This window comes from Suncus etruscus, chromosome 11 (assembly GCF_024139225.1).
Source record: "Suncus etruscus isolate mSunEtr1 chromosome 11, mSunEtr1.pri.cur, whole genome shotgun sequence".
In the NCBI taxonomy this organism is placed as follows: Eukaryota; Metazoa; Chordata; class Mammalia; order Eulipotyphla; family Soricidae; genus Suncus; species Suncus etruscus.
The window spans coordinates 81,191,967-81,207,165 of NC_064858.1; the positions used below are offsets into that span (position 1 = coordinate 81,191,967).

The 15,199-nt window shown below is 39.8% G+C and overlaps 1 protein-coding gene across 1 annotated transcript in view; it reads left to right on the forward strand.

Moving 5' to 3' along the window:
- The first annotated feature begins 866 nt into the window (after positions 1 to 866).
- NCKAP1L (NCK associated protein 1 like) overlaps positions 867 to 15,199 on the forward strand; it is a 56,543-nt gene continuing 42,210 nt past the window's right edge. Inside the window, exons 1-9 of the mRNA XM_049783364.1 lie at positions 867 to 968; positions 2,867 to 2,977; positions 4,562 to 4,654; positions 7,152 to 7,208; positions 7,640 to 7,782; positions 9,507 to 9,597; positions 9,686 to 9,823; positions 11,963 to 12,011; positions 12,115 to 12,271. Of these exons, the coding sequence (XP_049639321.1) occupies positions 867 to 968; positions 2,867 to 2,977; positions 4,562 to 4,654; positions 7,152 to 7,208; positions 7,640 to 7,782; positions 9,507 to 9,597; positions 9,686 to 9,823; positions 11,963 to 12,011; positions 12,115 to 12,271 (941 nt within the window). The remainder of the gene's footprint in view (positions 969 to 2,866; positions 2,978 to 4,561; positions 4,655 to 7,151; positions 7,209 to 7,639; positions 7,783 to 9,506; positions 9,598 to 9,685; positions 9,824 to 11,962; positions 12,012 to 12,114; positions 12,272 to 15,199) is intronic.

The following is a 15,199-nucleotide window of genomic DNA, read 5'->3' on the forward strand; positions in this document are numbered from 1 at the left end:
TGCCACGGGTTTGATCCCCACCACCCCTCAGGGTCCCCTGAACACTTCCAGTATAATTCCTGAGTGAAGACTCAGGAGTAACCTCTGAGCACTGCCTGATGTGGCCCTAAAACAAACATTTTGTGTCATTAGGGAGTTTGTGATGATCTTGGGGGATATCAGATATATAATTAACATGACAAGGAATACTATATCATATTTAATATTTGACAATAGAGTAATTTGGGAGGAGCTGGGATTTGATATGAGCCCTAAAACAAGAGTTAGTAGTGAATAACATAAGAATTCTTGATCAGTATATAAAAAAAGGAAGACAAAAAGGCTACTGGGAATGGGGCGATTGAAAAGTGTGCAGCTTCACTTGTTGGTGCTAGAGGCTGGGCGATTACTCAAAGGAGTAAATGCATGTATGGGATCCAAGTTCAATCCTTATCAGCACTGATGTGGCCTGATGGCTTCAACATCCTAGCCTGAGCAGTGTTATGTTACTGGACTGCATCATTGGGTCCCAGAGTGCCACTGGAGTGGGTCCTTAATCTCACCACCCTACAAAATTTTGTGCTAGACTGCGAAGAACTTTAAACGTCTGTTCCTCTCCCCATTTCCACCCTTATTTTCAATTTTACTCAAAGTGCTGAAGAGCTAGAAAGAGGAAGTCTCTGCTGCTGAGGGTGCAAGAGGAAGCACAAGAAGATTCTGAGAGTGTGTGAGCAGCAATGACTCAGGAACCAATTGCAGAGCAACAGGAAGACCAGTGCACCAACCAGGCTGGGCCCCAGCTTCTACAGGGTGTCACCACCCAACTTGACAGACCCTGGGGAGATCAGACTTTGCTGTCCAGAAGCTCCTCTCTTTCAGTGGTCATCATGTCTTTGACCTCTCCCTACGAGCATAAATTAGCAGAGAAGCTCACTATTCTTAATGATCGAGGTCAGGGGGTTCTCATCCGGATGTATAATATCAAGAAGGTAAGTGAGCAATTGGGCGAGTATTACTGTTAGGACAACAGTAGGGCGGGGATTCCTGAGGCCTCAGGCCAAGAAGTTAGACTCCCTCTTCTTACTCACTGTTTGAAGTGTCTCTTGTTAAATTGCTATGAGAAGTTAGAAATGATCTCTTTGGACAAGAACTGGGTGCCAGAAGGAGATAAAGTGATATGCATGATACTCCTTCATTAACAGTATTGTAAATGAGAGAGAGAGAGAGAGAGAGAGAGAGAGAGAGAGAGAGAGAGAGAGAGAGAGAGAGAGAAGAGAGAGAGAAAGGAGAGAGAGAAGAGAGAGAAAGGAGAGAGAGGAGAGAGGAAGGAGAGGAGAGAGGAGAGAGAGAGATGCTGAGAAGAGAGAGGAGAGAGAGATGTTTACCACAGAGGCCTGTAGGGAAGAGGGCAACGGGGAGGGTGGGAAGGGAACTGGGGACATTGGTAGTGGGCATTGTGCATTGGTGAACCAAACTCAATAATGAACAACTTTGTAACTGTGTATTTTATGTGTGATTCAATTAAAGAAATTATTAAAAATGATAAAAAATAAAAAAAATCATATAGATTAGCCAGTGCTTGGACACAGAAGGGGAGGAGACTTTTTCCCCCTTTCTAGATATGATTCCTGTCTCCACTGAGAATGTCTGCTCTTGCCTGTATAAAGGTAGAGATGGGAAATAATTGCATCCTGAGTAATTTCGATAAAGATCTAGAGTTCAGAATTCTGATTATTTGTTGCTAGCCTCTCTCCCGTTCTGAAGTATTACAGCTTTGGTAAAAGCTTTTCTGTGAGAGTACTTTCTTAAAGGGAGGAAAAATTGGTTCTTTTGATGTCTGAGACATTTATGCTGAGGTGAAGTATGTGTGTTCTTAGAATAAAAATGATAGAATTGAGTGACAAACCTTAAATTAGTAGACAAAGACAGTGGGATTGGGGTGTTCCTGGAAGAGAAAACAGGGGATTTGAAGGAGACATTTGTGCATTTTGTAATGAAGCAGTCATCAAGAACATGGTTTCTTTGTCCCTGTATCTCCTATAAGTACCCCTTGGGATAAAACACTTACTTTTTTTTTTTTTGTTTGTTTGTTTTTGGTTTTTGGGCCACACCAGGCGGTGCTCAGGGGTTCCTCCTGGCTGTCTGCTCAGAAATAGCTCCTGGCAGGCATTGGGGGGACCATATGGGACACCAGGATTAGAACCAACCACCTTTGGTCCTGGATCGGCTGCCAGCAAGGCAAACGCCGCTGTGCTATCTCTTCGGGCCGGATAAAACACTTACTTAGTAGTAATTGTGACATTAAGTTTCCTACAATAACCCCTCGAGTTTCTCTTTCACTTTTTTTTAGCTTCAGTTGAGGCTGGAGAGAGCTTCCTCTTTGTACTGAGACCATGAAGACATTAAATGTCCCCCAGCACGATGATGTACACAAGTTATTTTACTTTTGTGATTGTTGACTTAGCATGATTTTGGTACTGCAATCTATAAATTAAATCACATTCAAGTGTTAGCCACCAGTGGTATGCCAGGAATCAATGTTCTAAGATTTGCTCCTAATGTACTCATACTTTTTTTTTTGGCGGGGGGCCACACCCGGCGTTGCTCAGGGGTTACTCCTGGTTGTCTGCTCAGAAATAGCTCCTGGCAGGCACGGGGGACCATATGGGACACCGGGATTCGAACCAACCACCTTTGGTCCTGAATTGGCTGCTTGCAAGGCAAACGCCACTGTGCTATCTCTCCGGGCCCTGTACTCATACTTTTATAAAGAATTCCCAGATTCCTTTTCTGTAAGAGAGAGTATAAGAATGAATGATGCAGGAAGAAGTATGTTTCTGAGTTGCAGGAGAAAGGGTTGAAATATAGAATGTTTTTATCTATGCAGACTTGTTCAGATCCAAAATCCAAGCCATCTTTCTTACTGGAAAAGTCCATGGAATCATCTCTCAAGTACATCAACAAGAAATTTCCGAACATAGATGTCCGAAACAGCACGGTGAGAATTTGATCCCTCTGTTTTTCTATCTCTGAAAATAATGCTATGTTTGAGTGGCTCTGACTTTCTTTAGATTGCCTATCTGAATGTAGAAAAATATAGAGACATTTTATTTTTGGCCATACCCAGTGGTGCTTAGGGTTATTCCTGGCTCTGTTTCACTACTGTTAGGGCTTGGGTTGGGGGGAACCACATGGAATTCTGGGGATCAAACCTGGGTTAGATATATGCAAAGCAAAAATCTAGCTGCTGTTCTAGCACTTCAACCCCTAAAGTAATTTTTTTTTAAATTAATGTTTTTTGTTCTTTTTGTTTCTTTATTGGCCATGTAGTGTCAAGGATCTAACTCAGGGCACTCAATTTGCCTTGAACATGCTAGGCATGTAATATACCACTTGAACCAAATCCCTGGTCTGATCCCCCATACCATATATGGTTCACCTGAGTGATTCTTTTTTTTTTTTTTGGGTCACACCAGGCATCGCTCGGGGATTACTCCTGGCTCTATGCTCAGAAATTGCTCCTGGCAGGCTTGGGGAACCAATTGGGATGCTGGGATTCAAACCACCATCCTTCTGCATGCAAGGCAAATAAATGCCTTACCTTCATGCTATCTCTCCGGCTTCCACCTGAGTGATTCTTAAGCACAGAGTCAGGAATAAGCCTCCTTGCAAGTTGAGTGCTGTTCCCAAACAAAACCAAAACAATAAATATGTCTGAGATAGATGAGAGCATTTACTTTTTGGAGAAGAGGAAGATGGTTTTATTATCCCTATAATGTATATGTTTTGTTGTTTATATTTCCCAGAGTTTCCTTGCTAATTGTTTTAGAATTATGCCTCTAGTGGGAAATCCTTTACCGCTCCCTTATAAAAGAAATATAGCCCTAGATTTCTTACCATCTTACTTCTCATTTTGTTGCTTCTAACTTAGCTATAAATAATAAACCTCTTCTGTTGGAAGGGACCTTGAAATTTCTCATCAGTATTTTATATCTAGCCAGGATCACATTCATCAATCATAACTATAGAGAATTTTTGTCTAAAAATTGTAGTTCACTGGAAAATTTTAAACTTCATATTTCAGGGACTGAAGTGATAGATAGTGGGTGGGGCATTTGCCTTACACACAACTGGCTCAGGTTGGATTTCTGGCATTCCATATGGTCCCTCAAATCCACCAGGAGTGATCCCTGAGTGCTGAGCAGGAATAAGTCCTGACTGAGCTCTGCTGGGTGTCCCCCAAAACCAGAGTGGGGGGCATTTTTTAATTTAGTTTCTATCCTTGTAAGAACATTTCATGAATAACTCCTATTTTTCTTGGGTTACTTTGATCAATTGTCATCTTCTTTATCTTGTTTGGTGTTGATTTTTTTTTTTTTTGGATTTTTGGGTCACACCCGGCAGCGCTCAGGGGCTACTCCTGGCTCTATGCTCAGAAATCGCTCCTGGCAGGCTCGGGGGACCATATGGAATGCCGGGGTTCGAACCACTGTCCTTCTGCATGCAAGGCAAACCTTACCTTACCTCCATGCTATCTCTCCGACTTCTCGTATTGTAATTTTTTATTTTGTGTTTCTCTCAGCAACATTTAGGACCAGTTCATCGTGAAAAAAGTGAGATAATTAGGTTCCTCACCAATTACTACCAGTCATTTGTGGATGTCATGGAATTTCGGGTGAGCATGCCTAGCTTAGATTTCCAATGTAGACATTATTCTTCAGAGTTCTATCCTTTAGTAGAACTTTATTAATATTGCTTAATATTGTTTTTTGAAAAAATAAGAGAGGTATACTATATGGTAGGGAATCTAAGATGGATTGATAAAAGAGAATTGCAGAATAGAATATGACACAATTTTATTTTTATTTTAAATATACATATATGTATATATAGAAAACAAAAAATATTTAGAACATGGAAATATAATTGTTTTATATTTATTGCATTATATATTTTGTAATATTTTGGGGGTCATACTAGGTTTTCAGAGCTGACTTCTGGCTCTGCACTCAGGTATCACTTCTGGAAGTGTTTAGGGGACCATATTGGGTTTGATCAATCAAATCCAAGGATTGATCCTGGGTCAGCCATGAGCAAAACAATTGTCCTACTTGCTGTACTATATATCTTTCTAGTCCCTATTTCTATATGAAGACTTAGCCCTATTTCTATAGATTTTAGTAAGCAAAAAATAATTTATTACAAATTCAAAATATCCCAAGTATAATAAAATGATTTTACTCTTGTAGATCTGATTGCTCATATTTTACTACCATCTTTTTCTATTTTTCCAAACAATTTGAGTTACTTGCAGGCTCCTTTCCCTTCTCTTTTTGGAGGGAGATATATCTGGTGGTGCTCAGGGGTTATTTCTGGCTCAGCACTCATGAATTACTCCTGATGGGTTTGGGGAACCATATGTGGTGCCAGGAACCGAACTCATGTCTATTGCATGCAAGACAAAACCTCCCCCAGCTGTATTAGTACTCCAGCCCTCATTTTTCCCTTCTTAAGTACTTCTGGCATACATCTGCAAAGAACAAAAATATTCTGTTATGTAACCCTTATACAATGATGATACTCAGAACTATAGCTAGTAACCATGATGCTATTAACATATAACTAATTATTTATTGTTATTAATATATAATTGTCTGAAGAATCATATATTGAGTTTAGATGCCAGTTCTTGTTTATATTAATTTATAATATTATCCAATTTATTTTTCATGTAACTGACTTTTTTTTTTTTTTTTTTTGGTTTTTGGGCCACACCCTGTGACGCTCAGGGGTTACTCCTGGCTATGCGCTCAGAAGTTGCTCCTGGCTTCTTGGGGGACCATATGGGACGCCGGGGGATCGAACCGCGGTCCATCCTAGGCTAGCGCAGGCAAGGCAGGCACCTTACCTCCAGCGCCACCGCCCGGCCCCTGTAACTGACTTTTTAAAAGAGCCCAGATAATTTATTTTCCAGCTTATTTACCAATTTGGATTTGTCTGCTATACAGTATTAAGTAGTCATACTACATGGGTGATATTTGAGTTTAATAATGAGCATGTACTATCTTGTAAATATAAAAAATAAAGATTATTTAATATACCATGGAATATTCAAAATACTATAGTTTATTATCTCAATTTTGTTCCACAACTGATCAAAATTCTTTTTTCTCTTATTTAAATAGGGAAAATTAATAAAGAATATACAAGATGTACAAGATTGTTAACCTAGGGACTAGGACAGGGTAGTCTCATTTATAATATGTGGAAAGGGATATATCTACAGTAAATCAGAATACTCAAGTTTATTATATAAAAAGAAAAAGAAGCCCTAGCACATTGATGTGAGGATAAAATTAATATATGTAAATTGCCTAGTAAGTATCAATTACATGTGTCTAAACCTATGCACATAGAAAATATTAGCTTTTTCTTAGGGCCACATCAAGTTGTTCAGGAGTTATTCCTGACTCTGCACTCAGAAATTACTCCTGGCAGTATATGGGGGACTATCTGGGATGTGGGGTCAGCCATGTACAAGGTGCTTGTGTTATCTCTCCAGTCCCCAGATATTACCATTGGCTAATGATTTATTTCTAAGAACAGGGGAATGGAATCCAGTAATCAACTGACTTGAGGTTTGAATTTTGGAATTTTAGTCCATCAAATCATCTGCATTTTAAAATTGTATTTTGCATGTTCATGTGTTTAGTAAGAGAGCACTAAGACAATAGGATCATGGAAAGAATACAGTATAAATTATCTTATGGAAACCCAAGCAGTTGACCTATTGAGAAAGAACTTTGTTCAATGCCATTCCTATGCGATTCAGTGCTTTTATTTTTCTTTTTAAGTAAAAATTAGTTTTTATTTTTCAGAGGTACTAAGGGGAGGGGAGGGAAAGGATAAGAGAGAATAATGTGCTCAAGGGAGAGTGTGGGCTTTTCCAAAAGCAGAGAGAGCCCCAGTACCATCCTAGAGTTAAAGTGTGAAAGTACACATCTCAGGAGGGCAGATTTGGGTGATATATGCTCCGGTATCCTATACCCAGGCAACACATTGCATCCATTTAGTGCTTTTCGAAGAGTGAGAACCCTCTCCCTTCAATTCAGGTAGTATTTTCCTTTTTTTTATTATTAAAAATCATTTTTTGTCTTCCATTCTATCCCCAGGATCATGTATATGAACTTCTCAACACCATTGATGCCTGCCAGTGTCATTTTGATATTGTAAGATTCTTTGCAATTCTATTCTATTCTAGAGTCACAGAAAAGGTCAGTTCTTGGATAAGATAATGTCAAATGGGACTGAAAAGAAGGCTGTATCTAGAACTATAATACTTATGTAAGAAATGCTGATATTAAAGCTCATTTACATGTTCAGCAGATCAGCAATGTGATTTGTTCAATACAAATTTCCACAGAAGCCTTTTTCCAGTTCCTCTACTTCCAATGTCTCCTTGTTTCTTGGCCTCCTTGTATTTGTGCTCAGTTTTAGTCCTTGACTTTGTTTCAATTTTCTTCTTCTGAATTTTCAGTCCTGTCAATTCCTGCTTTTGTACAGACTCATTTAAGAATCTATTTGTCATTCTCTGAAATGGTTGGGGAAATAGGGATTAATTGACTTGCTGTTCTACTTTTCTTATATATTTTTGTCATAGAATCTCAACTTTGACTTTACTCGGAATTACCTGGATTTGATTGTTACTTATACCTCAGTTATTTTACTTCTGTCACGGATAGAGGATCGACGAGTACTCATTGGTATCTATAACTGTGCCCATGAGATGGTGCATGGGCATAGGTGAGTTGAAGGGGCAAATGAGATTAATGATCTTAGGAGTATGTATACAAAGGTATGTGTACAAAGGAACTAGATATCATATATATGTATATATATGTATTTTTTTGACCAAACCTGGTGGTGCTCATGGGTTACTCCTAGCTTTGTATCCAGAAATCACTCCTGGCAGACTCGGGGGACCATATGGGATGCCGGGGAGTGAACCCAAGCCTATCCTGGGTTGCTGCATGCAAGGCAAATGCCTTACCACTATGCCATCACTCTAGCCCCTAGTTATCATATTTTTCATATAATAGCCAATTACTCACATTACTGTTTCTATTTTTTGGGGGGGGCACACCTGGTGACGCTCAGGGGTTACTCCTGGCTATGTGCTCAGAAATTGCTCCTGGCTTGGGGGTCCTTATGGGACACCAGATTTGAACCACCATCTGTCTTGGATCGGCTGTATGCAAGGCAAACACTTTACCACTGTGCTATCGCTACGGCCCACATTAGTGTTTCTAAAAGTGGGCAGTATCATTCCCTGGGATGCTAGAATTATTCAGAGGTGTGGTAGTAATCATGAGTGCAATGATATGTTTTCTGTTTGCTTAAAGGAGTGCATATTCCTAGGGGTGCATTTGGTGATTTATTTTATGAAAAGAGGACAGTAGGACAAATAAATTTTGGAACCTTACTTCTACACAATGACCCAGACAACATAAAATAATAGGATACTTATAAGGTCATGCACTAACAAGTACTCTTTTAAAGTTCTTTAACTCTGAATACCTGCCAATGGATGACCCAGTTTATATAATCTCTAATCAATTTTTTTTTTTTTTGGTTTTTGGGCCACACCCAGTAACGCTCAGGGGTTACTCCTGGCTATGTGCTCAGAAGTTGCTCCTGGCTTGGGGGACCATATGGGACACCGGGGGATCAAACCGCGGTCCGTCCAAGGTTAGCGCAGGCAAGGCAGGCACCTTACCTTTAGCGCCACCGCCCGGCCCCTCTAATCAATTTTTAATCCTGAACTGGCTTCTGCTTTTTTAGGTTTTAGAAAAAGGCAAAGAAAATTCTTTTTAGTATTAATAGGAATATTTGTAAGGTAAAGCTATTAGAGGTAAGTAATGTATGGTAATACATTTGAAGCCAAAATAAATAGATTTTGGGTCATTTGCAGTTATGTGCCTCTCCATTAGTAAAAAAAAAAAAAGAGAGTATTGAGGGATGATAAAATTAGGACCAGAGTTACCAAAGTGGCTGTGGCATATTATTCACTGCATAATGCATAATGCATAAGAATACATAGGCACATGCTCATCAACTTTAGATGTGTATATATGTATATATGTGTATATATAAAAGAATATATATTCTTTTGGGTTGTATACATAAATGAATTCAGGCATATTATGTTTTACAAGTTGTTGAGGTGACTTTATAGATTACCTATTGTGTTTCTAACCTTATGGGGTGTTCTTAGGAGGAATCAACTTTCAAAGACCTATCCCAAATAATGTGGTTCTAGTTAGCTATATATATATAGCTATATAGCTATATAGTACACCTGAGCCAGAAGTGGGCTATCTTTATATGTACTTCATATTGTAGAATCTGTATCTTAGGAGGTGGTGGAGGTTAGCCTATGCACATATCTTTATCACATATGCAAACATAAATGCTTACTTCATGGCTAAGAGAGACCAGTAACTCCTTGTTCCTATGCTTTCTCGCAGTGACTCCAGTTATGCCCGCCTGGGCCAGATGGTTTTGGAGTATGACCAGCCTTGGAAAAAACTAACAGAAGAGTTTGGGCCTCACACAAAGGCAGGTTCTCTAAGAGAGTGGAGAGTTTATAAGACAGAAATAACATTCTCATCATTGACCCTGAAGATTCCTTTATTTTTCTCCACAGGCTGTGAGTGGAGCCCTCCTTTCTTTGTACTCCCTTTTTGTCCGAAGGACCCAGGGAGCTGAGCAGTGGCGCAGTGCCCAACTACTAAGTCTCATCAGCACCCCCCCAGCCATGATTAACCCTGCTAATTCGGACACAGTGAGTTTCTCTTGCTTCTTGTTTGTGAAGGTGTTATCTTTGCCAAGGCATCTCTGTATAAAATGCTTCTTCAGAAATAGCAGTCATTGAGTGTTTCAGCTCTTTTCTAGGGTATGCTTCTTAACTGATCATCTCTTGTAGCGAAAAAATCACGGTTACTATGAAGCTCTTCTTTGGATTAGGATTAGTATGTGCATCTACCGATGAAATTTAATAAACAATCAAAGAATGAATGAATGAATGGGTGAAACTCCTTAAGATCCTATTTATCCCAAAGGAGGAGCCTGAGTTAAAGATCAATTAATTAACATTTATTTATATTCAACTACTATCTGAACCCAACATTCTTGCCAATAGTCTAGTAGGGAAGAATTCATACTCTAATAGGAAAGATACACCATGTAGCTACAAAAATACAACTTGATGGAACAAGATAAATGTGAAATGCCAAACAAGTGATTTATACTTTAAGTTGTAAAACCATTTAAGCAGGGGAAATAGTATGGGGGTTAGACACTTAACTTCCATATATCTGGTACCTCTTATAGTCAGTCAACTAAATCCTGTCAAGAGAGATCCCTGAGCACAGATCCAGGAGGAATAAGCCCACCTAGTGGTACTTATTCCTAGGTGAATAAGTTCCACTAACTCACCTAGGAAACCACTTATTCACCTAGTGATGAATAAGTACCACATAGTGTGACCCCCCCCAAACAAACAAACAAACAACAAAAAAACAAAAACAAAAAAACAAAAGGAAAAAGATCTTTAACCAAAAATTCAACAAAACAAAACTCAAAAAATTCAAGAGAGGAATAATAAGAATTTTTTGGGGGGACATCCCCAATAGCTTTGGGGGTGCCAGTCCTGATGATAGTTGGCCAGGCAATGTGGGACATATGGTTGTGATTAAGAAATACTGTACTTCTCAGGCCTGGAAACTATCAGGGTCACACTTGCCTGTACTCAGAGAATTATGTGTTGTGGAGTTGAACTCAGAACCTGTGCATGTTAGGCATGTGGTCCATCTCTTTCTAAGTAAAATTTGAATCTTGATTTTTGATTATTAAAAGTATCTGAGGGGTTGGAGAGATAGTATGCTTGTATGCAGCAGACTTGGATTCAATCCTAGACACTGCATATAGTCCTCTGAGCCTTACTGAGAGTATTCCTGAGTACAGAGTCAGAGATAAGCCTTGAGCACAGCTGAGTGTGGCTCCTAAACAAAACAACAAAAATATATCTAAACTTGGAGTGATAGCACAGTGGGAGGGCGTTTGCCTTAAATGCGGCTGATCTGGGAAGGACCCGGGTTCCATTTCCGGCATCCCCTATGGTTCCCCGAGCCTGCCAGGAGCGATTTCTGAGGGCAGATCCAAGAGTAACCCCTGAGCACTGCCGGGTGTGGCCCCCAAACCAAACAACAACAGCAGCAACAACAACAACAAAACACCTTCTCCCAAATAACCCCCCAAAACAAACGTTAGAGGGGAAGTTGTGTTAAACTTTTTGTTTGTCCCAATTTCCAGCTGAAGTTCCGTATCCTTTTCTTTCTTTCTTTTTTTTGTTTATGGGCCACACTTGGTAGTGCTTAGAAGCTACTCCCCTTCTGGCTCTGCAGTCAGAAATCACTCTTGACACACTTGGGGGACCATATGGAATGTTAGGGATTAAACCATGTCAGCTGTGTGTAAGGCAAACACCCTAGCTGCTGTGCTATTGCTCTGGCCCCTCCCTATCCTTTTCTTATTATATTCTGTTACCTTCACTCCATTTTTACTTTAAGTGTTGGGAGGTTCTCCAATTATTGTTTTGTCAGTATGCCCTAATCCAGTCTGGTAAAATAAATACCGGTACTTGCTTGATTGCCTGTTTTTTTTTTTTTTTTTTTTTTTTGGGCCACACCGGGCTGTGCTCAGGGGTTACTCCTGGCTGTTTGCTCAGAAATAGCTCCTGGCAGGCACGGGGGACCATATGGGACACGGGGATTTGAACCAACCACCTTTGGTCCTGGATCGGCTGCTTGCAAGGCTAACGCTGTGCTATCTCTCTGGGTCCGATTGCCTGGTCTTGACTCCTTAGTCTTTAGGGGAAGATCAAGTTAAATAACTACTTGACTATTTCTGTCTTTCCTCACAGATGGCCTGTGAATACCTATCTGTAGATGTAATGGAACGTTGGATTATCAGTAAGTTGTGTGGTATGAGATGAGAATTGAATCCATATAGCAGCACATTGCACAGAAACTAAGCTCTAAATGTCTTTCTCTGAACTGTCTTGTCCACCTACAGTTGGGTTTCTTCTTTGTCATGGGTGCCTCAACTCTAACAATCAGTGCCAGAAGCTGTGGAAGTTGTGCCTGCAGGGCTCCTTGTACATCACCCTCATCCGGGATGATGTACTGCAAGTGCACAAGGTCACCGAGGACCTGTTGAGCAGTTTTAAAGGGTGAGAGATAAGTGAACTAAACTAATCTATGGGGATTTCAAAGCTCCTCTTGGCATCCTTTTTCAACCTTTCTAAGTGTACTGAATTGGAGTAGAAAGGACTAAGATTTCCTATCGAGTACCTACCATTTTCTAGATTTTGTTTGTTTGTTTTTGGCTACATCCAGCAGTGCTCAGAACTTAACTCCTGACTCTCTTGGGGATCGGGTGGTGCTCATGGGACACTGTGTGCTGGGGACAGAACCCAAGTTGGCTGTGTACAAGATAGGTCTCTTACACATTACAATATCTCTCTGGCTCTATTTTCTAGATTCTTGACTAGATTTTAGGGATATACTAATTAATAAAATAGTATTGAGGTTAAAAGCATGAAACCAAACTACTTGGGTTTGATCTCCAACTCTGAACTTATTGAATATGTGATCTTGAATAAATTACTTAACTTCTTCATGTCACTTCTCAATTTCTTCATCTATAAAATGCTGATAATATAGTACTTCCCTGTGGCCTATGCTAAAGGGTTATTATTAGAAATGAAAATTATTACTTATACAATACATAGATAAAATAGTATTAATAAAATTACCCTATAAATAGAAGTATTAATAAATTTTTGAGAATATTTTTGTAGTCTCAATAACTGAATATTATTATTATTATTTTTGGCTTTTGGGCCACACCCAGCGATGCTCAGAGGTTACGCCTGGCTCTTCACCCAGAAATCACTCCTGGCAAGCTTGAGGGAATATATGGGATGCCAAGAATTGAACCTGGGTCTGTCATGAGTCAGCTGCATGAAAGGCAAATGTCCTATAGCAGTGCTATTTCTCTGGTCTCAATAACTGACTATTATGACATAAAAGTATTCTCAAGGGATCAGAGATAGTACAGGATATAAGGGATACTTGCCTTTCATGTGGTCAACCTCTGTTTTTTGTTTCTTTTTGATTTGGGGCCATACCTGGTGACACTCAGGGGTTACTTCTGGCTATGTGCTTAGAAACCATACCTGGCTTTAAGGGACCATTTGGGACGCTGGGAATTGAGCCCAGGTCTGACCTGGGTCAGCTGCATTAAGGCAAACACCCTACCGATGCTCAGTTGTTCCGGCCCCTCAACTGGTTTTATCTCTGACACTACATGTGGTACCCTAAGTACCACCAGGGATGACTCTTGAGCACAGGCTAGGAATAGCCTCCATGAACACCACTGAGTATGACCCCAAACACACAAAAGATTCTCAAAATTAAGAGAGAAAAAGTTTAAGATGATTAATTAGAAATTACTAGAGGTGACTTTGGCTATATATACCTAACATATATACTTGGAAAACTTTTCTAATGACAACTGGAGAGATATTTGAAGGACATTCAATTTTCCATCATTAAGAATAATTGATATATAGGATTTACATTTTAGGGAGTTCCATATATAAATGATTTAATTTGATCTTCATGGTACTTATACTCAGTTCTAAGTGTTAACGTTTTTAAAAAGCAAGAAAATAGATGTTTACTCTCCATATTCTTCTTTTTATTTTTATTTTATTTTATTTTTGTTTTTTTGGGCCACACCCAGCAGTGCTCAGGGGTTACTCCTGGCTATCTGCTCAGAAATAGCTCCTGGCAGGCATGGGAGACCATATGGGACGCTAGGATTTGAACCAACCACCTTAGGTCCTGGGTCAGCTGCTTGCAAGACAAATGCCACTGGCTATCTCTCCAGCTCTTCTTTTTATTTTTTAAAAAATAAATTTATTTTTTTTCTTTTAGGGCCTGGAGTGATAGCATAGTGAGTAGGGCACTTGCCTTACATGCGGCCAACCTAGATTCCATTCCCTGACATCCCAGATGGCCCCCCTGATCCTACCAGGAATGATTCCTGAGTGCTGAGTCAGGGGTAATCCCTGAGTACCACCCAGGATTGAGCCTGGGTTGGCCATATGCAAAACAAATACCCTACCCATTGTACGATAGATCCTGCCCTTGTTTTTGTTTATTGAGCTTAGGTGGCTTCTATGATAATTTCACATTTAATTTGGTCTATTCCTACCGAGATGTCAGTTTATAACTATGGAGGCATCACATGCCTATGACAGCTAGGATCCTGAAGCTGTGCCAATGAGCTCATGTCTGCAGTGGTAGATTGTGGGTATGGTTCACAGGACTTCTGGAGGTACAGAGGTGGGCATGAGGTGGGTAGTGGGGCAGCCACTCCGAAGAGTCTCCAGTTAATCTTCATTTTTTGAGACTGCGAAAACGTCAGTTTTACTTGTTAATAAAACATAAAAATTAATTATTAAATTTTGGACTCCTATATCTTTCTATCTACAAAGTAGAGGTTGAAATAATTATTCACTAGGAATGCTAGTGGAGTTGAATTCTGCTTTTTAATTAAAATACTTTTTGAATCTCAGTCTCTTTGATACTGTGCTAACTTCAATAAGGGAATAGTTTAGAGAAAAGAAAGAAAAGGTTTTGGCATCTGACTAATACAATAGAATAGTGATGCAGGGCAAGAGAAAGATACAGAGCAAAGAGCCTAAGGTAATTCTGGATATATATGTAAAATTCTGGGTATTTTGAGCTCCATTCACTGGTAGAAAAAGATAGTAAGCAGCATCAAGTATTGCAGACAAAGAATAATTAAAAGATCATTCAATTCAGTGATTCAAAAGTTCATGTGAGGGGCCAGAGAGATAGCATGGAGGTAAGGCGTTTGCCTTTCATGCAGAAGGTCATCGGTTCGAATCCCGGCGTCCCATATGGTCCCCTGTGCCTGCCAGGAGCATTTCTGAGCACGGAGCCAGGAATAACCCCTGAGCACTGCCGGGTGTGACCCAAAAACCACAAAACAAACAAACAAACAAACAAAAAAAAACAACAAAAGTTCATGTGAACCTTAGAGTATTTTGTCTAGTGCCAATGAA